Below are 27,800 nucleotides of genomic sequence, written 5' to 3'. Positions count from 1 at the left end.
TGACGTCATATCACACGAAAAATAAATCTTATGGAGCCCACAAAAATATTTGAAATAAATAAAAGTAATAGCCTTCTATCAAAAAAATCAATCTCCGAGCACTGAAAATTTCAAAGCAATCAATTTTTCACAACGATAAGAAGTCACGCAAAAACAAGAACAACAGCAACAACATATTAATGATCCATAGGTCCGGTTCGAATCCCGTGGGTAATAATAATGTGCGAGAGAATTCCTTGACTCCTCGTCGTCGTAAGGGTGGTTTACGTAACCGCTGGTTAGTTCCTCCACCATCAGGTCCACGCATCTGAATACGAAATAAGCCTACCTGATCCAACACCGGACATGGACTGATAACCGGACGACAAGCAGTCGTTCACAACATGATCAAGGTTTTCTTCTCCTCCGGTACAAGTATGAAAATCCTAACTGTTCACAGATGTAACAATATGCGTCGCACGCTCCCACATAAGATAACGGATAATCGAGGCCGATTCTATTTCAACGCCATAGCAACACGTGACAAATCACAGAAAATCGTTTTGCTGAGGCAGAAAAAGGACCAATATTGGAAATTATTCTAAAATAAGCTAAATAAGAAAATCGAATTCTTTGAAATTCAAATATTCGGTTGTTTTGGACAATCCTGGTTCATGCATCTACATTTTTTAAAGATTGAGATATTTATATTTTCAACACCATGCTTGCCATCCGTAATTTCTCTTTATATACTCCAGCATACTTTTTTGACAATAATGACTTGTAAGTGGTATGGCGGCTTCATTCCTAAAAACTCTTTCTTTCCCGTGACTGAATCAACGTATTCTCTCAAATCTAATTGTTTAATAATTTCAAAGCCATCTATTTTTTCCGGAGACTTCAAGCTTTGGTCGTATGTTTGAAACATCACCAGTTTTTCTGTTCCCCTTTGTTTCGCCAAGATATTAGACCTATAAAATGAATCTCCAATTGATTCGAATATGAAGCAAAATCTATTGAAATAAATTTTTCTAGGCACGAAACAATGTTATTTTAACAAAATATATATTACATCAACAAGCAAAATTTTTTAGGAGAATGATATTAATTTTTTTTTATTTGTTTCCTGGAATGCCATAATCAACAGGAAATTTGGTTGAAGTGGTTATTGGTATGATAACTCCTTGACTTTCGTTATCTTTAGTTGACACTATGTACAACAATGGCAGTGATGGAGGATTGAATAATAAAAAATGTGAATGGGAGTGACACTAAATTTATGTATTTGAATGACAACTTTCTATGAATTATTATTATACACGACGTCGTCTTTGGTCGACCTCATAAGAACCACGTTAGGTCGACGTTACCAAATTAGGTCCTGTAGCTAATTCAGTTATTGTTCCAAATGAACAATCTTGTTATAAGTTGGCCTTTTTGTCGTCACTAAAGTGTGTTGAGAGTGTCCATCAGCTCTTTAAGCATCGATTCAGATCTTTCAGCATGTGCTAGCAACGTAGTCACAACAATGTTTTTATTAATTTTAACAGAAACTCACCACCATGCTTCTGGATATTCATACCTTTTAACAAGTTCAGTCATCAAACTTCTTTCTCTGTATTTTGGATGCACAGTTACCATTTTTATTTCCCAGTAGCGGTCAGTTCCAAGAATATTTGGCATGTCACTACCGCTAATCGATGCCATGAGCTAATCGAAACAGACGAGAGAATGTACACAATTGCCTTCAGTTATAACGATATATAAATTATCCTAACTGTTATGGAAAAGAGGTTTTTCTCGACAATTATGCGGAGAATTACCATTTTTCAAAACCGCTCAGATCAAGTCAAGTATATCCTGGTCTGCAATAACGTTCAATTGGATACTTCATCAATAGGTATATCGTTGTCATATTCGAATTCGTATTTTTAAACGTAACGATTGACTTACTTGGTTGAAAAAAACTGCAGTGTAATGAAACTTCCCCAGCAAATATATAGCATGACGAAAGAAACTCATTCATAATTCTAATTTAGTCGTATCCATAAACTTTAAGACAAAAGGAGAGATTCTTGTTGATTTTTGTTTTAAAAACATATTTCGTGACTTCTATTGAATTCATATTTGATTTTTTGTATATTTTTAGACTTTGTGATATATCTTACCCGGTACATAGCTGCATACCTTTCGTTTAAATGAAACGTTTTCAAGTATTTCATCTCATCAGTACGGTTAGGTTTTACGTTAATCGCTACTCCACACAACTCATCATCTTTACCACAAAAAGCTCCGATTGAATTTCCTCGACTTAAAAAGGACTGGAATTAAATATATGAATATATCAATTATTACTAAGACTAGCTCCACGTGTAAAACAAAAACAATTTATACATGTAAAGAATACTGAATCGCTTGGGCAATATTTGTACAATATTTTAGCACCACAGTAATTTTCATACCTAACTATAAATTGGGTTTCTACACAACAGGGATATCGACTGTAACAACTTCTGCAATATGATTTACATAACTTTGACTCAATCTGAGAGGATGTCTATTGAATTAAACTACCAGTCTACAATTAATAATAAAACAAAGAAGTCAATCGACTTGTCATATTTTCCTATATATAAATATATTATATCTATTCCAAATCTGGTGTTGAATTAGCCAACCTCTAGTAGAGTATAATAAGTCGGTATCAAATCTTCTTTGGTACATTTCAAATACTTTCCAAGCGCGATATCTGGCGTGTAATGTTCTTCGATCAAAGCTCGAACTGAGCACAAATTGTCGCAGTTAATAACTTTGTATGTTATATCATTTAATAATGTCATAACTTAGTTAAATTGTGTTATAGAACAATTGTTCTTTTACCTTGAAACAAACACTTGTTATAACATTTGATTTTTTTTGATAACATAAATATTTAATCATGACTTTTTAAAATATTCAAAGGGTAATCAAAAAATAGAACTAACGGTTGGGGTTACGTGGGACTGACTTCATTCCCTTGCTCTATATAATTCTGTGCTGGTGGATCCGTATGCGCATAACGCAAGGATGTTTTAGCAAGTGTGAAAATGACTATTCTATGCAATTCAAGGGTCTTACTAGGACGCTCTGTAAAAAGGTGCTGAATTGTTGTCTAAAAATCTATAAACGTATAACCTTCGGACTTCGCTTCATAAGTTGCCAAATAAGGAATGTTCTTCTCTCACTGCTCTCAGGAAATAATATTTCGAACACTCAAACGCCTAACTACATTTATATTTTTCAGCTCATTTGTTCTGTATATGCCTGCCTTGACTCTGAACGCTGTGCCTATGACTCCTTTACCAATGGAGTGGGTTATCAATTCAAAATGCATTGTATACTTTGTATCATTCATAAGTATCATTCACATGTACATTGTATACAACGTTGGTAAGTAGACAACTTTACAGCTCAATAAATAAATAAAAAACTATAAATATTCATTTGCATCCCTTGGGTAATAAAAGATTCATGCATGGCTCTTGTCAAAGCATTTCTATACTTTTTGAAATAGGAGCTTTCGGAGCTCTTCCCATTCAAAAAATAAGATATGAACATCTTATTTTTGTGGCGAATTCAAACACGCGACCCTTTGGTTAACCGTGGCTGTAATCGTAGCCTTTTCGGACGAATATTGAAGATTACTTATGCATCTGTACAAAATAAATTAATCGGGAATTTGACATGTCCTTTGATATATAAATATCATTTGTATAAGCTGATTAACTCTCGCTTGTAACGAACTATGTCACCATTGTCATGATTTTCATAGAATTTTTCGCTCATTACTAAACTTGAAAAATTCTCTACTATCTTTCATGGAATCGTTATATTTTAAATTAATCAAGTTTTCAAATAATCACCAGGTCATAGATTTCCTCATCCGCAATTTTTTAGACATTGTAAATCGTAAACTTTCGTGTGTTTTTGGCACACACATTGAAAAATTTTAAAATATTTTTAATGGTCCTTGAAGTTGAAACAGTCAATCATTTTCACGATGTACCTTCTTATCTATATTCTTAAATTACCGTTAGACCGCATCCGATTTTTTCCCGAATTATGATAAATATAAGCTGACCAATATTAAGTATATTCGATCAATTTATCATTATACTATAATAGGAAGTATTCTTTGGAATTCTTTAGTTAACCTCAGTATTTTAAAAGGCGATGAAGACTTTGCAAGCTTGCAAAAATACGAATCAAAAAATAATTATAATCGTAGAGTTTATCACACATTTTATGTCCGCAGATTTCCGTGGTATTTGGTATCCTGAAACAAACAGTTGTTATGACATTTGATTTCTTTGAATACCATAAATATTGAATCATGGGTATTTGAAATATGTTGCGAACTCAGTGCTTAGTTACATTTCCGCGCGAGTTGCATTGGCTACCGGTATCAGTTCTTGAACCTTTGTGTCTATATATTCGTTCATTGCTCTCGCTAACACGCATAACATGCTCTTCATTGTATAACACATAACACATACTTCCAAATTTTAAGGCTGAGCCAACTAACTCAATACTCCAAAAATTACGATGAGAACTGCCAAGCAACAGTAATAAATTATTGGATACTGTTTTGAACATAAATATCGTTTCACATGGTTGATTTTCCACAAAAAGTACAGCATTTACTCGAATACAAAACATATTAACAAAATAATGTCGTGTACTTATTTACCAGACTGAAACGCAGTAATTAGGCGTAAAGTTTATCTGTATGTCAAGCATCAACGTATATGGAAACGTAGTTAAGATTTCACATATATTGTATTTAAAAGTTTGAGAACCGCTGGTCTAAGAATATAAATCACTTTCTTTCCTTAGATGCTATTATCTCAATATGCCAACCTTGGAAAATATTGAAACATTGAATGATTGAACAATTCAGATGAATTCATATTTTAATGTTATATAGTGGAATAAAAACCGTAGGTTCAGAACTAAATTTTGTTTCAACGCCAAAATCTTCAATATACACCCCATCCGAATGAAAAATGGATTAACATATTTTGTGAAAGTGAAAACATTCGTTTTATCCAACAGTTGGAATATTTTGCATTTCAGAGTAATAATTTTTATTTTTTCTCAAGTACGAAAATACACATCAAAAATTAAATACAATCATGCAGTTTACCACATCTTCTATGTCCATAGTTTGCCGTGGTATTTAAAGTCGACTCAAATTTATGTTACGTTGAACAGGATTAAATTTATACGGCAAAGTATTTTAAATGCAGGTATCAGCCATGGATTGATTAGTAAGCGCGAGGAAAATCATCTTTTGGAAACGTCGATTCTTCTATTTATTCTTATCAAAATTATTTGCCAAAAAGTATAAATTATTTTTCCATACTCTTCCGAATAAATCAACTTGTTTCGGACTTGCGACAAGTTAATATTTATGGTAAAAAAGCGCGTGAACACAACTTATTTACGTTCTGCTATTGGTCGGATCAACGCGAGACGTGTGAACCGCCTCCATGTTTAATATTACTCCCCATTAATTTATCCAAACTTTTTCAGGAAATATGCTGAATTGTGTCTGCAACCAGGTTCGAATTCCGTGAGTAATAATAATGTGCAAGAGGATTCACGGACTCCGCTGGTCGGTTACGGATTCATCTACCATTAAGTCCACGCATCTGAACCAAAATAACTGGCTAATTAATCCCGTACCCGACATGGACAGATAACCGGACGAGAGAGCGTCGTTTGTCATATGATTAGGGTTTTCTTCTCCTCCGGGTTAAATATGTAATTCCTAATCGTACAAAGATGTCGCAACAATATGCGTCGCGCTCTCACAGAAGATAACAAACAATAAAATTGCCGATTATATTTCATCACCGTAACAACACTTGACAAATCGCAGAAAATCGTTTTGATGTGGCCCAAAAGTGATCATCATTTGGAATTATTCTAAAACAAGCTGAAAAAGTATTCGATGGTATTCGATTCGTTTCGAGCAACCCTGGTTCATGCATTTACATAAAAAAAACTTATAAATTGGTTTCAACACCATGCTTTCCATCTGTCATTGTTCTTTGTATACTCTAAAAAACTTTTTTGACAATAATGACTTGTAAGTGGTATGGCGGCTTCATTCCTGAAAACTCTTTCTTTCTCGTGACTGAATCAACGTATTCTCTTAAATCTAATTGTTTAATAATTTCAAAGCCATCCATTTTTTCCGGAGATTTCAAGCTTTGGTCGTATGTTTGAAACATCACTAGTTTTTCTATTCCTCTTTGTTTGGCCAAGATTGTGGACCTTAAGAAAATGAGTTTTCAAATGATTCGCATATGATGCAAAAAATATTGAATTATTTTTTGCTATGCCCAGAATGATGTTATTATAACGAAATATTTATTACATTAATGAGCAAAAATGTTATTTGATATAAATTTTTTGTGATTTGTTGCCAGGAATGCTTTTAATAAACCTAAAATTTGGTTGAAGTGGTATTGGTATGATAAATTCTTGCCGTTTTTTATATTTCGTTGACACGAAGCAGAACAATGGCAGTAATGAACACTTGAACAACGAAAAATCTAGAGTGGCTTTCAGCTGGTGCTAGCAACGTAGTTAAAACAATAATTCTAGTAATTTTTATTGAATGTCACCTGGATATTCATACCTTTTGACAAGTTCAGTCATTAAACCTCTTCCTCTGTATTTCGGATGCACAGTTACCATTTTTATTTCCCAGTAGCGGTCAGTTCCAAGAGTATTTGGCATGTCATCACCGCTCACCGATGTCATGAGCTAATCAAAAAAGAGACAATGTACACACTTGCCTCCAATTATCACAATGTAAAATTTATCTTAACTGTTACGGAGAAGACATTTTTCTCGAAAATCTGCGGAAAATTAACAGGTTTTAAAACCAGTTAGGTCAAATATATCCTGGTCAGCGACGACTATTGAATAAGTCTCCGACGCGCATATCGTTGTCATATTTGGACTCGTATTTGTAATAGTAACGATCGACTAACTTGGTTGCAGTCTTAATTTCGTGAAACGATTGGATTGGGTTTGAAAAAAACTGCGGTGTAATAAAACTTCACGGAACTTATTCATAGTTTTATTATTGTCTTATCCATAAACTTTGTGACAAAAATTCTGCTTTTGTAAGTATTCTATTTTTTGAAGGTTTGAGTAAAACATATTTCGTGACTAATATTGGGTTCATATTTGAATTTTCTAAATATTTAAGACGTTTTGATATATCTTACCCGTTCGATAGCTGCATTCTTTTCGTTTAAATGAAGCGTGTTTAAGTATTTCATCTCATCATTACGATTAGGTTTTACGTTGATAGCTACTCCGCATAAATCATCATCTTTACCATGAAAAGCTCCGATTGAATTTCCTTGGCTTAAAAAAGGCTGGAATTAAATTTAAATATATCAGTAATTACCACGACTGGCTTCATGAGTAAAACGAAGAGCCATTTGTACATCGCTGTAAATACCATATATACTAAACAAACTTAAAATTAAAACTTTGGTTTTTACACAACAATGATAACAGACTGTAACAACTGCTACAATATGATTTACATAACTTAGACTCAAACCTAAAGAAGAGAAATTGAATTTTGACCACCAGTCTACAATTAATAAACCAAACAAGACAATCGACTTGTTATATACACTTATGTGTATATAATATATTCCAAATCTGATAATTAAATTAGCCAACCTCTATTAGAGTATAATATGTCGGTATTAAATCTTCTTTAGTGCAATTCAAATACTTTCCCAAAGCTAAATCTGACGTGTAATGTTCTTCGATCAAGGTTCGAACTGAGCACAAATTGCTGCAGTCAATAACTTTGTATGTTATATCATTTAATAATGTCATATCTTAGTTAAAATGTGTTGTAAAACAATTGTTCTGTTACCATGAAACAAACAGTTGTTATGACATTTGATTTCTTTGAATAACATAAATATTGAATCATGGCTATTTGAAATAGGTTGCGAACTCAGTGCTCAGTTACATTTCCTCGCGAGTTGCATTGGCTACCGGTATCAGTTCTTGAACTATTGTGTCTATATATTTGTTCATTGCTCTCGCTAACACGCATAACATGCTCTTCCTCACATAACACATAACACATACTTCCAAATTTTAGGCTGAGCCAACTAACTCAATACTCCAAAAATTACGATGAGAACTGCCAAGCAACTGTATTGAATCATTGGATACTGTTTTGAACATAAATTCCGTTTCACATGGTTGATTTTCCACAAAATGTACAATATGTACTCGAATACAAAACATATTAACAAAATATTGTCGTGTACCTATTTACCAGACTGAAACGCAGTGATTACGCGTAAAGTTTATCTGTATGTCAAGCATCAACGTATATGGAAACGTAGTTAATATTTTACATAATATATTGTATTTAAAAGTTTGAGAACCGCTGGTCCAAGGCTATAAATCACTTTCTTTCCGTAGATGCCATTATCTCAATCTGCCAACCTCGGAAAATATTGAAACATTGAATGATTGAACAATTCAAATGAATTCATATTTTAATGTTATATGAGGAAATAAAATCCGTAGGTTCAGAACTAAATTTTGTTTCAACGCCAAAATCTTCAATTTACACCCCATCCGAATGAAAAATGAAATAACATATTTTGTAAAAGCGAAAACATTCGTTTTATCCAACAGTTGAAATATTTTGCACGAGTGCACAATGTAATTAGAATGAATGTTTATTTCAATTCAAAAATTCGCTTGGTAACTATATGAACAATCTTGTATCAAAAGCGTTTTGGCAATCTTATTTATGTTCTCATTGAGTTCTTCCTCAACAGAATTTTGCATTTACATTCCGGCGTGTATGGGAATCACCACATTGCAATCTCAGTAAAGGGGAACCCCAATTAAAATTGAAAATATTCTAAGAGTAACCAAAAAAAATAGAACTAACAGTTGGTTTAACGTGAAACTCACTACCTTTACTTGCTTTATATGCCTTTGTGCTGGTGGATCCGTAGGCCTATGTGTATAACGCAATGATGCTGTAGCAAGAGTGAAAATGACTATTCATTCAATTCAAGGGTATTGCTGCACACTTACACAATAATTGAAAAAAAAATTGAATCCATAATATTCCTAATTACTTACTTTTACAAAAATGAAATATAATATTTGATTTGTTGCGCTTGAACTTCATTTTGTACGCGAATGTTTAAAAATTCTAGGACGCTTTGCAAAAATGCGCTAAATTTTTGTCTAAAAATCTATACATGTATGAACTACAGACTTTGCTCCATAAGTTGCCAAACAAGGTTCACATGCGAATGTTCTTTTTTCACTACTCTCAGGAAATAATAATTTGAACACTCAAATGCCTAACTACATTTATATTTTTCAGCTGATTTGTTCTGTATATGCCTGTCTTGACTCTAAACTTTGTGCCTATGACTCCTTTACCAATTGAGTGGAGTATCAATTCAATATACATTGTATACATTGTATCATTCATAAGTATCATTCACATGTACATTGTATACAATGCTGGTAGGTATACAATTTTACGTCGAACTAAATAAAAAAAGGTTTTAAATATATTTATTTGCAACAGTGCTTTGTATTTGAAACTTTTCATATTACCTTTTTTAATTCTAGAGTTTCTGCTGTTTTGTCGATTCAAACAAATTATTTTCCTTTTCAACGCGCATAATACTATAATACTATCTATATGCGTTGTGTTAGGGGGGAAGGGAGGAATAGGGAGGAATGAAATCAGTCAATTGGATAGAAGTTGTTCAATCTTGCATTGTGATCTGGAAATGGTCGCAGTTTTCATTAAAAGAGCTTATGGTCGTTGGTGGGTTTGAGAAAATGTATGCTGCAATCGAGAGAGATTGTTGGTTTACGTCCTTCAGGTTGAACAAACTAGCCACTCAAACGATGAGGCGCGCTTCACAAGGTCCGGTGTAGACATTTGTTTGAGGGGGCGTGCATCTAAATAAAAATAAATTTTACATTTGATTTTGTCCGCCTTATTTTGGATATTTACATTTGTTCAGAGAATGCAGGGAGCTGTTGCGCTTGTATATTTATTAACCATTCCACCCACGTATTTCCCACGTGTTTTTTGAAAAAAAAAAAACTTTTGCCTTACTATTCGTTATTTGGAGCTCATTGATTGTTGAGAGTCATTTTTAACGCACTTATGACTTCCAAGCTTGCGACTTGTAGATGTGAGCGTATTGGTACACAATAGTGAGTGCATAGATATGAAATGGATTGGCGGTGTTTGTACATCACTTAAATGGCTGTATATGTATATTGAGTTGACTATAAGTACATATGACATTGGTTGTATATGTACATTACATGAATCATATGTATATTAAATTGGTAGTATATGCATATAAAATTGTATGATATTTCTGAAATGCATTCAGAAGAAGTACATAAGGTTACCTATACACATATATATATGACACTGGCTGATTGTGTACATTACTTGAGTGGTTAGCTTTACAGCTATATTGCGTAGTCCATATGAGCATATTGAATAAGCTGGATATGTACATTACTCGATTGGCCGTTTATGTATATTAATTTATCTGTAAATGCATATTATAATGATTTTTGCAAGTGCATCGCCAAAATGGCTGTATTTGTATATTAATTGGTGGTATATGCATATGACATTGGTTGTATATGCATATTCAGTTGGCGCTGCCAAAGGTATGGATCAGGTATAGTGCGTTATGCTTTTTTGTTCATACTAAAAATAGTACCCGTTGCGCCTAATAGTATGAATAAAAACCAATCTAACCAATTTATTGACAGTGCGCTTTATAGTCCGTACAATATGGTATATATGATTTCGTGAGTGTTATTAATATTAAATTGTCTTGTGTTATTTGTATTTCACGTGTAGTAATCCAACATATTTGAATATTTATATGATTCAGTATTTAAGAATTTATTTTATGTTTTGTCGCGTTTCCATGACTTCTTCGTCACACTTATTTTCAATCAACTTTGTATTTATTGTCGGTTTTATTTTTACGTGCTGGCGATGAAATCGAAACAAGGTAGATGATTGGATTCGGCGCAATGACTGGTATATACAGTATACACACGTAACAAAATGGTTACGTTCTTAATGAATTACATTTAGTTTTAAAAATGTTTATTGACTTAACCTCTCTGCACATTCAGAAGAATATCGGCAACTTCTTTCGCTTTAGATTTAATCTTATAGTTATTCCCGATACAACGGGATAAAATCCATTAGCTTTTATTTTCAGAATCAGAATCAGAATCGTTATAGTAATATCTTTTTTCCCAACCGACATATCACCTATTCTTCGTCTTTTCATATTTGAGACTTTCGTACACCCAAACCACCTCTATCTGTCGGAATAAATTTTAGCCAATAATTTCAGGGTTTTTTGTTGTTCAGATTTTCGCTTTTAAAGATTTCGAGCACCACACCACGTCTTATATTTCCTCATTTAAATGGATGAGTCCAAAAGTATTGGAGAATAGTAATATATTGTATTTGAATCGAACGTTAACCAATTTCAATAAATCAATGCAAATTGAAATTGGTAGTAACAGATGAAATTTATTTATACGTGGTATATATATGTAAATATAAACATATTTCGCATAGTACAAACAAAAAATATAAACAATGAAATTATTCAATATATATACAGAAAACCAGTGAATACACATATTCAATAATACTGAATGGTGGAACAGTTTATCAATGTGCAGTCTTCGTCACAGAAACCGATATATACCAGAGTAAACTGACGATGTGCTATACATCTGAACATGGGCCAATAACGTCCAATTGCCATCCCAGACCCATTTGCTGAAAAATGACTGACATTTTTGTCGCAAATTTGATTGCTATCTTCGGAACTTTTTGTGTAGCGGTACACGGCGTTGTTGTAGTAGTAGAGATTACATTTTTAGAATTGGGTGTACTGGTCGATGGAAACGGAGTAGATGCTTTTATTAACTCACGGGCAGGTTTTGGTTTGGCTGCCTTCATCGGATTTCGTCTTTTTTGAGGTGTTGGGGCAATACTGGGTCTTGTGTTTCCTAATGAAGGTCTACGTCTTCGAGCAGAACGAACTTTAGTTTTCGGAGTACAACCCTTTTGGACTTCTGATTTCATAAAGGCAGACTTCTTTTTCAATGTCATCGGGAGTTTATATTCCGGTGGAATAAGTACGTTACCAGCTAAAATAAAATGTGTATTTGTTATAAATTGATATATAATTATTGTTTACAAGCGGTTATTCCTAACGTCACTATTGTATGTATGTTTTACGAAATCGTATGGTGGTGTTCAAATTGATAAACATTACAATTTACGATATATATTAAATTTATCATGTTATTGTTCAATTTAAGTGGAAACGTAAAACAAAATATATACACAAATATTATGCCAAATTTGATCGCTTACAAGAACTCCACGCAAGATTCATAATATGAAATGCTAGAGCTCACTTCCTCTCATAACACATCTGCAGTCGTGAATACAGCAATGTTGATTTTTTGGATGATTATTGCAGTCTTCAACTTTGACCAATTTTTTCGTGCATAAGTTGTAGCATGGTACCATGTCACCTTCAAAACCTTTCTCTGTAAAGAAAATATAAAAATGAATAAGATAAGCGAAAAGGGCATACTTCACGATATGGGCAAATGGTACTTGTTGCTGTCTCTATAAAATTAAGTTTTGAAATTCTCATACACTGTGACCATAATATTTGGACCATCCGGTTTTAGTATAGTTTCTCAAATTGTGAGCACAAAGTCTGATGATGCCTGATCGGAGAAAATAGCAAGTTTTTCAATACGTGGTTTGAAATAAGATTGAATTCCCGCTACTGCGTAAACAAATCTGTAGCCTCAGGAGGCATTATTTCGTTTGTGATGCAACGATATTATAGACATAACAAACCACATTAGCGCTGATGAATATGCGTTAACATGTGCGTAGTATGTTAAAACTTACTTGGGGAACACTGTTGTTTTCCTAATTTGAAACGTAATTGAAAACATTTCAATTTGGCAGACGTTCCAAATTCTGCTGCAAAAAGTATCACCAGGAGGAAAGATATTTTCATCATCATAATCTGAAAAATTACAGAGAATATAGTTATGGTAATCGAAATTTTAAAAATCATCTTTTCCCAGTACCTATAGTTCGCTTTGTGTTCATACTGACACTATAATTAACCTAGCTTTATTTGTTAATTACATCAATGGAAAATTTTTTTACCTTTCAGCTGGAGCTTTAAATGCGTAAGAGATTAAGTTGTTTGAAATTGTTTTTTTTTTGTCGATTAGTACCATGCGATAATAATCGTTGGAGTAGTATACCTTTGTCAGTTCCTCTTTGCTTCTCTGCTTCGTCGGTGTTAATCATGATCACGACTTTTCCATCTATTTATACGTTTTCAAGCATTCCTCAAAGAATTTTCTTGCGATGAATGTCAGTACTTTTTATTGATTCGAAACAAAAAAATTTATCATAATCCACATGTTACGCTGATGGCATTTTAATACTTGCTTCTCCTTACCTAGTTGATTTGGTGTCGCGACAAGGTACGTTGACAAATCCAGAAAGTATGTGGATATTTCTACGTTATTGTAAATTCATGAGCATTTTCTGGGATATTATCAAACTTTGTGGCAAAACAGAGTAAAAATATTTGACGTTCCATATTTACATGGCGCCAGTCATACAGAAGCCGCATCTTTGACGACAATATCACAATCTCCCAATATGGGTGTTAATTTTTGTATTTCATCATTTCATGCTAGTTGGAACGAGGAAACCGTAGTTTCAAATCGCAGCTTATGACACATGCCGAGCATACGAAAAACGCGTAATTTCAGTTTTCGCATGATGTTTTTCAAATATGGAATTCAATTGAAATATTATCACAGCGACCGTTTTGATCGAATCAAATTAAAATTATCATGTATTGGAAACGAAAAAAATCTCCAATACAAATTTACCTCAAAAGAATTTTTAAGATATTTTAAAAACAGCCTTAATTCAAATGGGTGCTGGCTGTTTTTGACACCATTTATGGTTCTACGTCAATCTCGTAGAATCTCAAAATACAACTCAATCCACACTTTAAGGTTAAATATAGATCAATGAGATATATTTTATATCATAATTACTTGTTTTGTACCTTTTGTATAATTATGTATAAAAAAGGGTGTTGGATTTTAGTAGGAATATAGTTACGCCATTAGTTGTACATACTACGACTTTCGGCCAGAAAGGTAATGACGAAAGACGTTGCAACATCAAGGTCCCCCGAGGTCGTGTTTTGGACTGAAACAAAACGTTTGATCAGCATCTGTGTAATTAATTTTTATACAAATGTCGAAGGAACGGATCGCAGCTTCCTTACTTTCCTTGTTTCATGATCAGGGTAATTCATTATTCCACATTTCTCAAAACTTGATGGCGTAAAGATATTCTGATACAATTTTGCTCAGTATGTAGTTATGTGAAAATGATTTGACTCATTGTCGAGACTAATTTTTTTGTTTTCAGAAAATAAACAATAGTATGACGGAACATGATGAAATACACAAGACACGTCATGATGAAACATCATAGTGTTTCATTTAATCCCACCATATAGTTGATTTCAGAGAAATGACTAACAAACTTCATCACACCTTATTATACTGTTTCTTATATCACGATATTTTCACAAAATAAACACGGGGTAACATAACGTTAATGTTGGTGACAAAAAGTGAACAGACTTTGATTTTTTTTCTTATACTACAATCATAGTTAACAAAGTCTTTCTGCGTATATATTAATTATCAATATACATTAAAATGTTCAAAATTTCATTAGAAACCAATTTAGGAAGTGGTTGATTTTTTTGATTACAATATTGCAACTCTGGTGTTGTACAGTAACGTAGTGAGCCATAATGATGTTGCGTGCCTTCATTACTGTTATTTAATTTGTTTCCTATGTAAAGCTATTTTGCACAAGTTCAAACAAGTTCGCTTCAATTGTTGCAAATTTTCAGCATTCAATAACATATTTTCATTTTATGCCAAGTCTACAAAGAAATTGGTAATCTTTCATAACATCAGCAAATTTGGCTAATCGAAAACAACTTAAAGTACCATTTCTCCGAGATATAATTCGTCAAATCGTATTTAATGAAGTATAAAAGAGTGTTTATCTGCAATCCATGCCGAGTCATTATCCCACAAATAATATTAAGACAAAAGAATGCATGTTGTGGAAAATGTTGATTGATTTAAATATATTTTAAGGACGAAAACAATATATTTTGCAGCGTTCAGCAATAATCTGAGTTGGGCTCATTTCTACTATATTGAGATACCACAGAGTTAATACGCAACAGCGCTGCATTCATATTTCGAATTTGTAATTTTAGAATCAATTTGTTTATGTCCTGATTTTTTTTCATTCATCCTTATTTTCTATTAAATAAATGAATCCATAGTCAGAAGGCCGATTTGTGAACAAATATAATGTTGATCAATGACTCACTTTTTTCGAGTCTTCCTGGTTAAGAACGCTTCTCATACAATGCCGTGTGGGTGGTTTTATCTCGTTACTATTTATTTATTTTTCATTTCTAACACAGATCGTGATCGCATTTTATTGATACCAGATCGTTCTTCCAAATGGGACACACGGTCAATACCCGGTGTCGAACTATTAAACATAAACAATATATATATATATATCAAGTTCATTATGTGAACTGTAGAGATTAGTGGCGTCACAGAATAGTCCAAATCGACCTTGCTGCTAAAGCGATGCTTGAAATTACGTGATCTGCAATAATTATACTTACCACTGAACTTAATCAATGTGCGCCGAAATACATTAAATAAAACAAAGTAGATTGAGTAACCTTCCATATGGTTTTGGTGCCCAGACAAGCTTCACAAAGACAAGAGATGTGACACGTGGTTCCTTCCTGCGCTTGGTGACCATTTCAATTCAGATCACTGTTAGGATAGGATTTGCTAATTTATTCCGGGTAACCCACCCAGGGGTGCGATGGCAAGCATATTTTTTTTTACACCTACGCACAATTGTGATGCTTGTTCTTCGCCAAACTACGGCCCGTGGCGTCCTTTCATCCGGCCCGCGATAACACAAAAAAATTGCGAATATTTTTCCCAGGAATTAGGCCGCGAGACGAGGCTGTTATATTTCAGTTTAGTAGCGCACATAGAGAACTAATTGGAAGTAATTTTAAAATGTTTCTCAGAAATTAAGTAACAAATAATACCTTGTTCCCATTCCCAAAAGTTACACGTTTTACGAAAAATACGCTTTTACTACAAGAAATATGTGCTACCGTCTGTCCCAAATCTCTGCCATTTCGGCAACATTGGCCAGACTTCTGCATGACGTAAAATTTTATCAGCTGTGGGCGGGCGGATGAATCTAAGTTTGTACTTCTCGCTCTTGCGTCGCTTCTTGATTTCCATTGTCTTTTTTAGTTATTACTAGTTAAGTTAGGCTAAGACGGTGTTAAAAGTTATAAGTAAGCTATTAAAAATTTGTAGATCCTTACCATAGATAGCATGTTTAGTTGAGCACAAACTGATATAACATTTTTAAATAGGTACGACGCGGTAACTTCAAGGAAGGCTAGACTTAATCAGTATTGTGGAACTAAACAGTGCTCTTCAACCTTTTTGTTATTGTGGAACCCCTGATATAATTTTTCGTTTTATTTGGAACCCCAATTATCAAAATTAAAAAAAAAACATGAAATACTCGTTTTTATTTGTAATTCAAATATTTCTACTTCAACAACAAAACAGAAAAAAGGTAACAAGCGTGAAATTGAATGACTAGGTTGTATTTGCATTTCCTTTGCAATCTTCTTGAATCGTGGCTCCACGGCGCTCAGTGCAATTCTCATACTCACAGTACTCATGTCTACAGTCTTAAAACATTTTTTTTTCAAGTTGTTAAAACAGAGAAATGCTGATTTGATTCACACAAATAGGTAGGTATTGGGAAATTGACACCGAATTATCAACGGTTTCTTTGTTTTGAGAATATGATGCGAACGTCGATATGAAGTCACTAACAAATCTTGATCAGTATTTACTTCTCTTAGGAAAGAATCTTTTGCTTGCATGCGCCGCTTTTCATATGTTTAAAGTATGATATAGTCCTTGTCATGTACGAAGAATGCCTGGCTTCCAAGTGCCTTTGTAAGTTAGCTGCAGCTAGTGCAGAATTAGAAAGTATCTTACAGCAAATCAGACATTCGGGCTGTGGAACTGCATTCAGATTCTTGTCATCGGGCAAAAAGAAGCCGTATTTCAAATATGTTTCATCTCATTTTCCAATTTTGGCAATTGAACTACATTTGGTTCGCTTCGGAAAAGGAGCAGATGCCTCTTTTTGCATTTGAACTACTTTGCTCATCGCGTCCTGAGCTTCACCGCTGTTATTATTTCGCTTCACATAAGAAAATACACTATTTTGCTTCAACTGTATTGACTGAATATTGAAAATTTGGGTTTCACACTTTATTTACTATATTCCAACAAAAGCTGAACAACAACTCTAGTTTGTAGTATTATACTCTCTCTAGTCTCGAGCAATATCTACATACTTTGAACATCATGCAACCATGGTGGAACAATTGCGTTGTTGTTAGTTGCATAACAATGACTAAAGTTACGCAACAACCGAAAATATTTATTTTTTGTCTATCAACTGAACTGTGACTAAACCTCTTGTTTAACGAACTGGCCTACTTGGAGTTTGAACGAGACACGGTGGTCTAAGAATATTTATAATGACGCATCAACATGCTGAACCTTGAAATGATTTCCGTTGAAAAAAAAAAAACGCGGAACCCCCCGAGAAACTAACGGAACCCCACTCAGCGCCGGATTAACCATTAAACAATATGAGCAAGCAAAGAGGGGTAACACGGAAATTTTAGAGCAGAGTTTCATATAGTTCATCGGTGTTTTTTAAATACAATATTACGAGTTCACCAGACGACTCAAACCTCAAAATGTTCTTCAAGTGTCATATTAACTTTCTTTATTAAACAAATAAACACTGAAACTTATTTATTGGACACGAAATGGGGCTATGAGTCCTTTTCCTTAATTGTTGTTGTTTTTTCTTTTTAGTATTCTCCTTGTTGCTGCATTTTTGTTTTAAAAAAAAATTCTTTTCTCTTCAACAATTGGACCAATGAACTATTTACTTTATGTGGCGGTTCCACAATCGCATTTCAACGATCTAGTGGTCAGCGAAGTCGGAGTTTTATGATAAGGTAGACCAGGGTGGTCCAAACCCTGTCATGCTGATACATTCCGTGCGGCTCACAGAACAATTTTAGCGTATATTTGTATCTAATACACTCAATAGAGGAACGTTTTTGAGTTTTTTAGCTATTCCAACTTCCGATCCCGAAATTCAATCCCTTTTTCTATCGCTTTGTGCCTTTATTTTAGTAAAAACACTCCTCCGTTTTCAAGCGTCGGCCATGTGACAGTAGTGACGAAACGCAGAGCCAACTTAACGCCGCGCAATTCAGTTTTTTTTTGAGCGAGGTCCCGAAATACCAACTTAGACGGACTTGTTTGGAATTTGACGATGGCACTAAGCTTGCTCACGCTGCAAGTTTTTAAATTATTCAATATATATAACAATTCGTAATAAAATGAGTGTCGCAAGAAAGGTGGTATTAGGAAAACACAGCGGAAACGTATTTCCTCGCCAATCACCCAGTGTCTGGTTTGATTTCAAGTAATGTCACGAAAGAATATAATTTGAAGCGACATTAAAGAGAATACATAAAGCCTTCAGTCATCTTAAATGTAATTCCCGAGAATTAACATTGTATTTTCCTCATCTCGCGTTTAAAAGGGCGCCACCCATGCAACATAATAATAGTCTCATTAGAACAGTAAACTCTCGTTGTTTATTAAATTTAAAGTAAGTAAACTCGCGATATTTCGATCACTTTTCGGTTTTCTCCGACTTGCGGCCCGCGAGACCTCGTCAAAAGTTTTTGCGGTCTTCCAACCTCGAGCCACCCTGAGGTAGACTACTAGGTACCGGTAAAATTTAAAACTACAGTTGTGACTTGTATCCTTTGATATTTCGATTCACGTTGAGACTGGAGGCATGAATTTTCATTGTCACACTCCCTCAGTATTAGAGCTCAACTGATATATCGTCCCGATATTGCGTATTTGCCGATATATCATATCGGCAGTAAACGGCCGAAATAAATATCGGCTATATATAACAGTTAAAAAACCTAAAAATGTTCGTAAAAGTTGTTTCATTTAGGATAGGATATACATATTTATCCCGGTGGAGAGGAAAGCCGATAAGACGGCTTATCCATATGGCCAACCACGGTCTCCCGTCCGGTTACCATTCCAAGTCGGGTATGGGATTAGTTATATTGTTTGTTTTCGAAAGCATGGAATTGGTGATGGAGGAAGCCGTGAACCACCCAACGACGAACGATCCCTGCATGGGATTCAAACCTGCGAACCCACGCAGAGTTATTAGAGGTGCGGTGGCGAGCGTATTCCTAACGCTTTGCCCGTTGAGCCACACTGCCGCGGCACTGTTTACTGTTGGTTGTGATTATTTTTAATGGATAATACACTTATGTAGTTTTTATAATAAGATTACACATGAGGGGGCACAAAAGTCTTCAGTGCTTAGGGCACCAGAGGGGCTTAATCCGCCTCTGACCCCACTGACTGTGTTGCGGAACCCCTGTTGAAGAGCACTGGTTTATGTAAACATTTTAATTATAATGATTAGCGAAAAGAGAGAGATAGAGTTAATTTATCAGAAGCAAGTAATAAGGTACATTTTAACAAATACAATAAATACACACATGGTTATGGTACAAAACACAAATCACTTTGTTATTCCTTTATCTGCCAGTTCTTGCCTCAGTCTGGTCAAATACGTTGGGTCTGGATATCCAAAACTGAAAAACAAATGCCATCAAGACGATCTTAAAGGTTAGTTGTCAGAAGTTAATAAAAATAGCTACAGTGGTCTTACAGCGATGGTAGAATTCACAGTTTGGGCATGCTTGGCAAGATGATTGAACCACCTTGTCATCTTTTTTCTCACAGGAATGAGTAAATATGCAAATATGCATTTTATCACAGACAAAGATGCACTTCTGTACCCTGATAATAAGATTTCCACGTTTTCAAATAAAGAATATAAGTTTGCTCGATTAAATGATAAAGCTTAGGTCTCGTAAATAGATCCCATATTATGGAATCCATAATCAACCAGTGGTATGAGAACCTGAAGTCCAGTGATAAAATAATCATCCCCAACTGGACTCAAACCTACAAAACAATGTTGGGAGACCCTTAATGGGGTTGAAATAGTCTTCCTAATTATCGGCTCTTGTGTACCAAACGTCAAGATATACCACCTTCACTCAATACGAAAATGAATAGGAAATCATTCCCCAAATCCTCATGGAATTCAAACTTGTGTGCAGTGAACTGGCCAATCAACAATGTGGTTGTGAGTGTGCCAATAAATGTGCCATCGACAGCTAGTCAGCATAATTTTCCACACATTAACAAATTTACAATTTGTGGTGACAATATACCTACCCCTGTGCACCACCATACATGTTCGTCTTGTGATGAATATCATTCCAAGTTACGCAATTATCACGTCCTGTTGTAACCGATCTTCCTATGGTAAATGTCAGTCTGGCATCAAAAGCTTTTCTGAGCAAAAGAAACAACTCCCTCCCTTCTTTGTTATCAGGCAGATAAGCTGTTCTGGAAGTCCCATGATAACTTGCTCCTGGGTTAGGATGCTCTGCCTGTCATGAAAACCTTTTCATCACTCAGGTAATTCAATAATAAAATACTCCATGCCGGACATGGGAAAAAATTACTAAGTGCACTTCGTGCACAAAGATCAAATTCGAAACCGCTTCCAATCACACCACTCCTGGACAAACGACTGGTGGCATCTCAATTAAAATTCTAATTACCTGCTTGATTAAAAAACTCACCCCCTGTATGCCAGATGGAATGCGGTAGTCGATCTGAATAGTATCGCATCTATACCCAGGTAATGAGCTTCTAATGACCGTTGAATGCATGGTCGCATTCCTGGGTTGAGTACCTTCAACTTTTCCATAATTTCTCATGCACATCGGACATTTCTTTGATACCTGTCCATATTAATATTTTTATACATCGTTTTATCATGTCTTCCCTTCCAACCAAAAATAAGGGTCTGCTCATGTAGTCACTTAAATATGAAGCTACTACTTTTTAAAGTCGATATACCACAAATCACGTTATGCCAGAACAAGACAGAAATGATTGCAAAAAATGCACTCCAGTATACTGCAGTAGTTTTTTATTGTTATATTGTACTAAAGCTGATTCTATTTTTATCACTGAAATGTTAGTGTTGCATTCATTCATAATCGCGAGTCGTCGGGTCAAAGAAAAACATGGTGTGTTACTTTGTTACCTCCAGGTCGTGGTTCTCCATCCTTACACTAGGCTGGCTATCAGACCCACAATTTAGGAAAATGCTATAATTCAAACCTAAAACAGCGAAAACTATTAGTCTAATTCAACTTACTGTGAATGCCTTATCTATACAAGATTGATGGAAGGCATGTTTGCAATCTAATGTCTTCAATGCTACAGCACCAGACATTTCATCAAGACATATGGGACAACATTCTGATGATGTATCACTTGAGCTTGATGCGCTGATACTTTGCATCGAAGATGCAGATGAGACTTTGAAGAAAATTGTTAATTTAAGATACAAAAAATGAATATATTGCAGATGACAGTTGAGGACATGGCAAATGTAAAGTCTCATTGTCTTCGAGTATTGGTGCATCATACCAATTGCCAAGCATTAAAAACACGCTTGCTTTATCCATAACACCACCTTCCTGGTGAAATTATTGTCAGAGGAATCGCTTTGTTGTTGTCTATGCATGAATTAAAATAACTGGTTAGCTATTTATATACGAAAATGAACTGCAATTATAGAGCCATATAATCGCCACTTATTCCCTCAGGATAAATATGAAAATCTGATCACATGAATCGCAATAAATAATAATATCAAATAGTTATCATATCTTATCTATATAAGTTGGCACATCTGTGAGCTTGTTTTTCCTTTCATATACTATATTGAGTCAAAATAACATGTCAGTAAAATTTTACCCCCAACAAAACAAAACTGAGATAGAAAAAGGATTGAAACATCATACCTGAACTTGACGTATCCATTTCCCCGAGCCTTGCTGAAATGGTACTAATGACATCTTGAAGTTCGGATCGACTAGCAACCACAAAATGAATATCAGATATATAAACCTTTTTGCTAATCACTCGGCATTCAGACAAAAACGATGAAATCCCATTCAACACAGCTAGTATGATAGCTTTACTTTCGAGACCTTCACCTAAACAAGCCGAATTCAACATGTTTTGTTACATCACAGAATGCTAAATAAGGCACAAAAATCTTTTTCAAAACAAGATGAAACATGAATGAATTCGAGTCATCAACCATCTGTTTTTATGTGGTCTAATTTATGTCGAAGAAGGGTAAACCCACCTATACAATCCACTGGTACAGAAATAGTTTTCATTTTCATATCATTGGCTTTCTCAATTCCCTTGTGAATTTGTTCTTCCAATTTCAACTCAGAAATTGGCCTATGAATGGTATAGTGAATCACTCTAAAATGAAAAAAAATACTGGTTCACTACTAGTTATATTTGTATTGCGTCCAAATAGTGAATTTTGACTATGTAAATAACAGCAACAGATATACAGTAAAATTGACAATGCTCCAGAAGTATGTGTACCAATATGGTGGTAACTTCTTTTTTTGCCTACTTCACATCAAGTTGTGTAAAGGGACTGAACCTATGGGCAGAGGGTATATTCACTTGGCTAGCACAGACAGTCTCCGAACTCGTAATAGAGCTAAAATAAGGAAAAACAGAATAAAATTATGGCCTAACCTGGTACACATACTACGGGAGTACCAAATTGACTCACAGGCACAGCCAGTAGGTTTTTTGCTAAATTTAAGTTCGCAAATTGAACATTTTGTGTGGTGGCTATGAAGTTAACATTTATATGACCACACATGATATTGCTCCAGATAAATTTAAACTGAAAATCCCACCTTTTACACTGAAGATCACCACCTCCAACTGTAAAGAGAATATCTTTTGATTGTTTCCAGTCATTTATTTCAGCTTTCACACTATCATTGCATGCCGCAACGACTTTCCCAGCACCCATAAAATCGACTTCTGATAATATAGCATCTGTACGTTCGTTTCGAAAATCCCCACGAATGACAACAATCTTAACATTTCCAAACCAATAACAAGCCAATTCCTCGTTTTGTGTAAGTGGAAACATTTGTAGTAAGGTTTTAATTTCTTGATCTGCTTCGGATTCTGAAGTTGCTAAAATAATGAGCTTCTCGTCTTGCTCTGAGACTGCCTTACTTATGTACACTTTTGGATTTTTCTTCATAATGAAATCAACAGCTTCATTTATTTTACTGGGAGTAGAATTCGATATAAATTTGGTTTCAATAGATTTTCTTTGAATATCGGATGAAAACCGAAAATAAAGATTGTTAAAACTTTTAGCCGCACCAGTTATATCTGGGTTGCCTGTCAGACTTTTTGATTGGTTAGGTATAAATGAAATTTTTGATCCCGATTCTTCGATGCAAACTTTGTACTTTTTTCTGTGATGAAAATATTTTATCATTTCAGAAACATGTATAATACCTCATTGCAAATAAGTTAAACTGCCATTTCTAGCTAATTTCCAATAAACATTGGAACAAATTCAATCAATAAGTTCCATAGAAACACCAGAGTACATAATAAGAATATTTGCAAAATACTCGATAACACTGAAATAGTTGACTGTACCACTGTACTCAATTGATATAGCAAATGTGTGAGTTCTTTAATAATAATAACTGATGGCTTTTCAAAAAATCAAATTTTTCCATTAGTTGAAAAAATTATATTTATATAATTCCTAATATCGTAATTCATACACATACAAACAAAACTTCTTTATCATAGAATCATATTCAATAAAACAAACAACAAAAGAATAGAATAATATAAATCTTACACCATACTAACAATAAGGTAATTTTAAAAAGGTGGAAATCCATTAAAATGCATAATATTCAAACTCACGATATATTTTGTATTTTCTTCGGCTTGAGAATTTTCATGAAAGAGAAAACATTCTTATCTACGTCAACAGTAGTTTGGTCACTGTCACTAGAGTTGTCAGTGGTAACATCTGAACCATCATGCAATTTGGTACTTGAGATGTTTGGTGAATTTCTCTCTTCGATCAACATTTCAATTCTATCTGCTGCTGCCATAACTTGATACAATTGACCTGAGCAATATTTGCTATTACTATATGTTTCCATATATTTATAAATACATATGTAGAATCGCATCACAACAGTAAAACCAAAATAGCTTATGTAATATCTTTCAGATGTGGACTTTTTGATCACCTGTAGTATGGACCAGTGTCACCGCTGTACTTGTTTTCGCTTGGATGTTGGGTAGTACCTAATGTACATTATTGAAGTTGGCTGTTAAAACCAAACTAGCTTATTTCTACTTTTTTTATCATAAGCTAGTTTGTTCAATTACTACTAAGCAATTACTATTACAAACTGAAGAACATATAGCCACAGAAAAGCCAAAGTAGATTTACTTTTTTTTCAGAGATGAACTGTTTTTAATTTTCTACCATTATGGACCTGTTTTCTATTTCACGATTTGATAGCTTGGCATATAACGAGTGGTGTAAGACATTTGTGTTTCATCCATCCTCAAACACGCAATGCCATATGATATCACTCATTAATTAAATATCTGAAAATTACAAAAATCTGACCTTAAAATGTGACATACCGGTAAGCTAAATTGGTTTTACTGCTGCAACATGAGTATTGACAGATTTGAAGTGTAAAAAAATGGGCCACACTCAACAACATAGCCCCCATGAATAAATGATTGGGTCACGATTTATGATCACTCCATATATCTCATCAATCAAAGAAAAAACCCTATAACAAAATACAACCTGTCATGAAATGCTTCCCATTTTTCTCGACAAATGAGACTCCAGTGTTATCTTTTATAATTAGGAATACATCTGTTTTACGTGACAGTTTTGACATTGTTGATTCAGATAATTCTACTTCAGTCTCACCCAGTAACTGGAAAATAGTAAAATTACATTTTTTCTTTTTATTACTATGATGATTGCCTTATCCTGAATTGATATCATGCATCAGCACAAGTTTTGTAAAACTTTAGTTATATAAAAAAGTGACAATTATTATCAAATGACTTAAATGGCAAAAGAAACTTCATAAATTAAGAAAACATCAGACAAATGCCACAGATGGTGTTGAAAAAAAAAATGGGTTGGAAAACTGAGCAGATATGTTATAAACTGACAATATAAAGCATTGCACACTCAGTAAGGTAATCAAAAATAGAATCCAGTAACAACGAGTTTATGCTCAGCATCAAACATATTTATGGCAATATTTCAATATTTTTTTAGGATATCAATGTCAATATTTTCATATGATCACCTGATATGGAAATTCAGTCACAACAATACGATTTTCATTCAACATATGTACTGGATGTTGAAGAACTGCTTTCATACCTAAAAACCAATCACAGCACTATTTCTTCACAAATGCTAAATATAAATATAGAAAATATAAACAGAATTACTTTTAGCAAAATTCACAGGTGTGAAATGATTCCGGAAGTCAACTTGATATATTATATAAATTATTGATCAAGCCCAACAACATTCTTAATTTAATTAAATATACAATTAATTAACTTTTAAATATTCACTTACTTTCATGATTTTCAAACTCAACAACAGCTTCATTCAAGTCATATTTTGATCTTGGATGAGTAACAGACTTCACATCTCCACAACCACCATTACTTCTTCTTTGAAAATGAATTATTATTTTGTCACTGTGTACCTTCGGTGGGATATTCTTCACAAGAATAGCTTTATTTTGTTGGCTTGGGTAAAAGGCTGACATTTTTATGACACTAACTTTCACAATTGCCTCATCAAAAAAAGAAAATCATGACTGCATTTGGAGAAGAATTACATAAATCTAGAAAAATACAAAAACAGGTAATGGACACTGACTAAGCAGTTAGTGTAATGACTTCTGAGCTATTAGCATTGCCAGATTTCTTTAAAAAGGAGTGTTCAACCTCTAATACAAGAGGTCCATACACGAATAACTGGGTGAACCGCGGACCGCACCTTTATTTAACATCGGCTTTCTAGTAGTTAAAATATTTGGTTATTGATCTTATGACATGCGTTGTTCGTTTCGTACAAACCCAGCTGTTAGATCATTGTAATGTTATACGCATAGACAAAAAATTGGACCCAGGTATAGGCCTTGCACAAAGGGATTGTAATTACTTACACATATCAGATAAACTAAATCAAAAACCCGTTTTAGGGTCTGCACACTATTCAAAATTGACACTACTTGCACGCGGGCCCCCCAATTTTTTTTCTTGGGTCGCATTTGGCCCACGAGCTGCAGATTGCACACGCCTTCTTCAAATATATGTTCAAATTTTGAACAAAATTTAATACATAATAACTCTCAATACTGCAATAATAAATAAATTAACGAACAACGAAAATACATTTGATAAAACTAGACTATGCAAGTCAAATTATGAGAACTCTTTTATTAAATACTCATTTTGTTTATTCACTCCTCTCAGCCTCTGCGGTCTAATGTCAGAATATTAGCAACGAATGGATTCAATTATATGAGACACAGACAGTGGGAAGTTTGTCATTCAAACAAGCCACACGTTCCACGATTATGTGGTTTTGAGTCGTGGGTTATACTGAGTTCACTTGATACAATCAGCATAAAAACGGAAACAAGATACAGAGAAACTCAGTGAGGCCTACGCCTACGGTACGGTACTGATTTTCTTTACTGATAATTCATTCAACTAACGTTTCATCTTACGCCAGAAATTGATTAAAACTAAAATGACAAACATTGAGTGTCTAAAATGAGTGTCATAGAGTATGAAATTCACCGTAATATTGTCCCACAATAAACTGAAGCACAAGAAGAAGAAGCAAGTCCGATAGGTTCCTCTTTTTTCCGGGGAATTCCCCGTTATGACCACCTGGTATGATAAAATACATGGAAGCATGAACTGTATTGGACCAATGACATTAATCATTGATTGGACACAAAATGGTTTTATGGGTCGTCTTTGATGAAAACAGTATGAACCTATATATATTTTTATTGGACACGAAATGGATCTATGAATCGGGCCACCATATATCTGAACCATTCAACCGGGATGGTGAGGATTGGACAAGCCACACTTGATATTATTCCGGAGGCTTGTTTAAACGTTTTCCATACCATTAGATTAACTTTAATGGCATCAAAATATGCTGTGTATCCTAGTAAACTATCCTATATTGGGCTTATCTTCATATAATTGAAATCGTTCAACTCTTTGAACAAAACTCGCAATTTGTTTTCGGAATTTTGAAAACCGGGACATTTAGGCGG

General features: G+C 34.2%; 3 protein-coding genes across 6 annotated transcripts; all 3 read right to left on the bottom strand.

Moving 5' to 3' along the window:
- Positions 1-78: 78 nt before the first annotated feature.
- On the bottom strand, positions 79-7,925 carry LOC120334600 (uncharacterized). 3 transcript variants are annotated; one of them, XM_039402105.2, is made up of 7 exons: positions 7,735-7,925; positions 7,266-7,418; positions 6,668-6,795; positions 2,658-6,300; positions 2,148-2,300; positions 1,562-1,689; positions 79-950 (listed from the first exon to the last, which is right to left on the bottom strand). In XM_039402105.2, the coding sequence occupies exons 1-4, from the start codon at positions 7,894-7,896 to the stop codon at positions 6,084-6,086; spliced, it is 660 nt and encodes a 219-aa protein (XP_039258039.2). In that variant the 5' UTR covers positions 7,897-7,925; the 3' UTR covers positions 79-950; positions 1,562-1,689; positions 2,148-2,300; positions 2,658-6,083. The 3 variants fall into 3 exon arrangements, with proteins under 3 accessions (XP_039258039.2, XP_077976481.1, XP_077976482.1); XM_078120355.1 differs by lacking the exons at positions 6,668-6,795; positions 7,266-7,418; positions 7,735-7,925 and having other exon boundaries at positions 1,538-1,689; positions 2,658-6,068; XM_078120356.1 differs by lacking the exons at positions 6,668-6,795; positions 7,266-7,418; positions 7,735-7,925 and having other exon boundaries at positions 2,658-6,068.
- Positions 7,926-11,565: 3,640 nt separating this feature from the next.
- LOC120334349 (uncharacterized) lies at positions 11,566-13,506 on the bottom strand. 2 transcript variants are annotated; one of them, XM_039401838.2, is made up of 4 exons: positions 13,426-13,506; positions 13,058-13,178; positions 12,547-12,681; positions 11,566-12,273 (listed from the first exon to the last, which is right to left on the bottom strand). In XM_039401838.2, exons 2-4 carry the CDS (start codon positions 13,173-13,175, stop codon positions 11,846-11,848), a joined length of 681 nt encoding a protein of 226 aa, XP_039257772.2. In that variant the 5' UTR covers positions 13,176-13,178; positions 13,426-13,506; the 3' UTR covers positions 11,566-11,845. The 2 variants fall into 2 exon arrangements, with proteins under 2 accessions (XP_039257772.2, XP_077965707.1); XM_078109581.1 differs by having other exon boundaries at positions 13,325-13,432.
- Positions 13,507-19,872: 6,366 nt separating this feature from the next.
- Positions 19,873-26,338, bottom strand: LOC120331836 (uncharacterized). The gene is made up of 11 exons (XM_039399000.2): positions 26,069-26,338; positions 25,788-25,864; positions 25,268-25,403; positions 24,355-24,565; positions 23,307-23,885; positions 22,727-22,851; positions 22,377-22,571; positions 21,725-21,888; positions 21,141-21,302; positions 20,728-20,945; positions 19,873-20,075 (listed from the first exon to the last, which is right to left on the bottom strand). Exons 1-11 carry the CDS (start codon positions 26,262-26,264, stop codon positions 20,003-20,005), a joined length of 2,136 nt encoding a protein of 711 aa, XP_039254934.2. The 5' UTR covers positions 26,265-26,338; the 3' UTR covers positions 19,873-20,002.
- Between the last annotated feature and the right edge of the window lie 1,462 nt (positions 26,339-27,800).

This window comes from Styela clava, chromosome 15 (genome assembly GCF_964204865.1).
Source record: "Styela clava chromosome 15, kaStyClav1.hap1.2, whole genome shotgun sequence".
NCBI lineage: Eukaryota > Metazoa > Chordata > Ascidiacea > Stolidobranchia > Styelidae > Styela > Styela clava.
The sequence above is the reverse complement of the archived record's forward strand: the minus strand, read 5'-3'. Positions and strand labels throughout refer to the sequence as shown.

Excerpts from the sequence above, each read along its gene's own strand:
- LOC120334600 (XM_078120355.1), bottom strand. The coding sequence starts at position 2,819 with ATGACATTATTAAATGATATAACATACAAAGTTATTAACTGCGACAAT. Across the intron at positions 2,301-2,657 it reads CTTATTATACTCTACTAGAG|TCCTTTTTAAGTCGAGGAAA; the intron begins GTTGGCTAATTC and ends ATTTAATTCCAG. Across the intron at positions 951-1,537 it reads GAATATCCAGAAGCATGGTG|GTCTAATATCTTGGCGAAAC; the intron begins GTGAGTTTCTGT and ends TTCATTTTATAG.
- LOC120334349 (XM_039401838.2), bottom strand. The coding sequence starts at position 13,175 with ATGATGATGAAAATATCTTTCCTCCTGGTGATACTTTTTGCAGCAGAA. Across the intron at positions 12,682-13,057 it reads AAAACAACAGTGTTCCCCAA|AGAAAGGTTTTGAAGGTGAC; the intron begins GTAAGTTTTAAC and ends TTTTCTTTACAG. Across the intron at positions 12,274-12,546 it reads CAGATGTGTTATGAGAGGAA|CTGGTAACGTACTTATTCCA; the intron begins GTGAGCTCTAGC and ends ATTTTATTTTAG.
- LOC120331836 (XM_039399000.2), bottom strand. The coding sequence starts at position 26,264 with ATGTCAGCCTTTTACCCAAGCCAACAAAATAAAGCTATTCTTGTGAAG. Across the intron at positions 22,852-23,306 it reads GGTGATCTTCAGTGTAAAAG|AGTGATTCACTATACCATTC; the intron begins GTGGGATTTTCA and ends TTTTCATTTTAG. Across the intron at positions 21,889-22,376 it reads AATGGATACGTCAAGTTCAG|TCTCATCTGCATCTTCGATG; the intron begins GTATGATGTTTC and ends TTTTCTTCAAAG.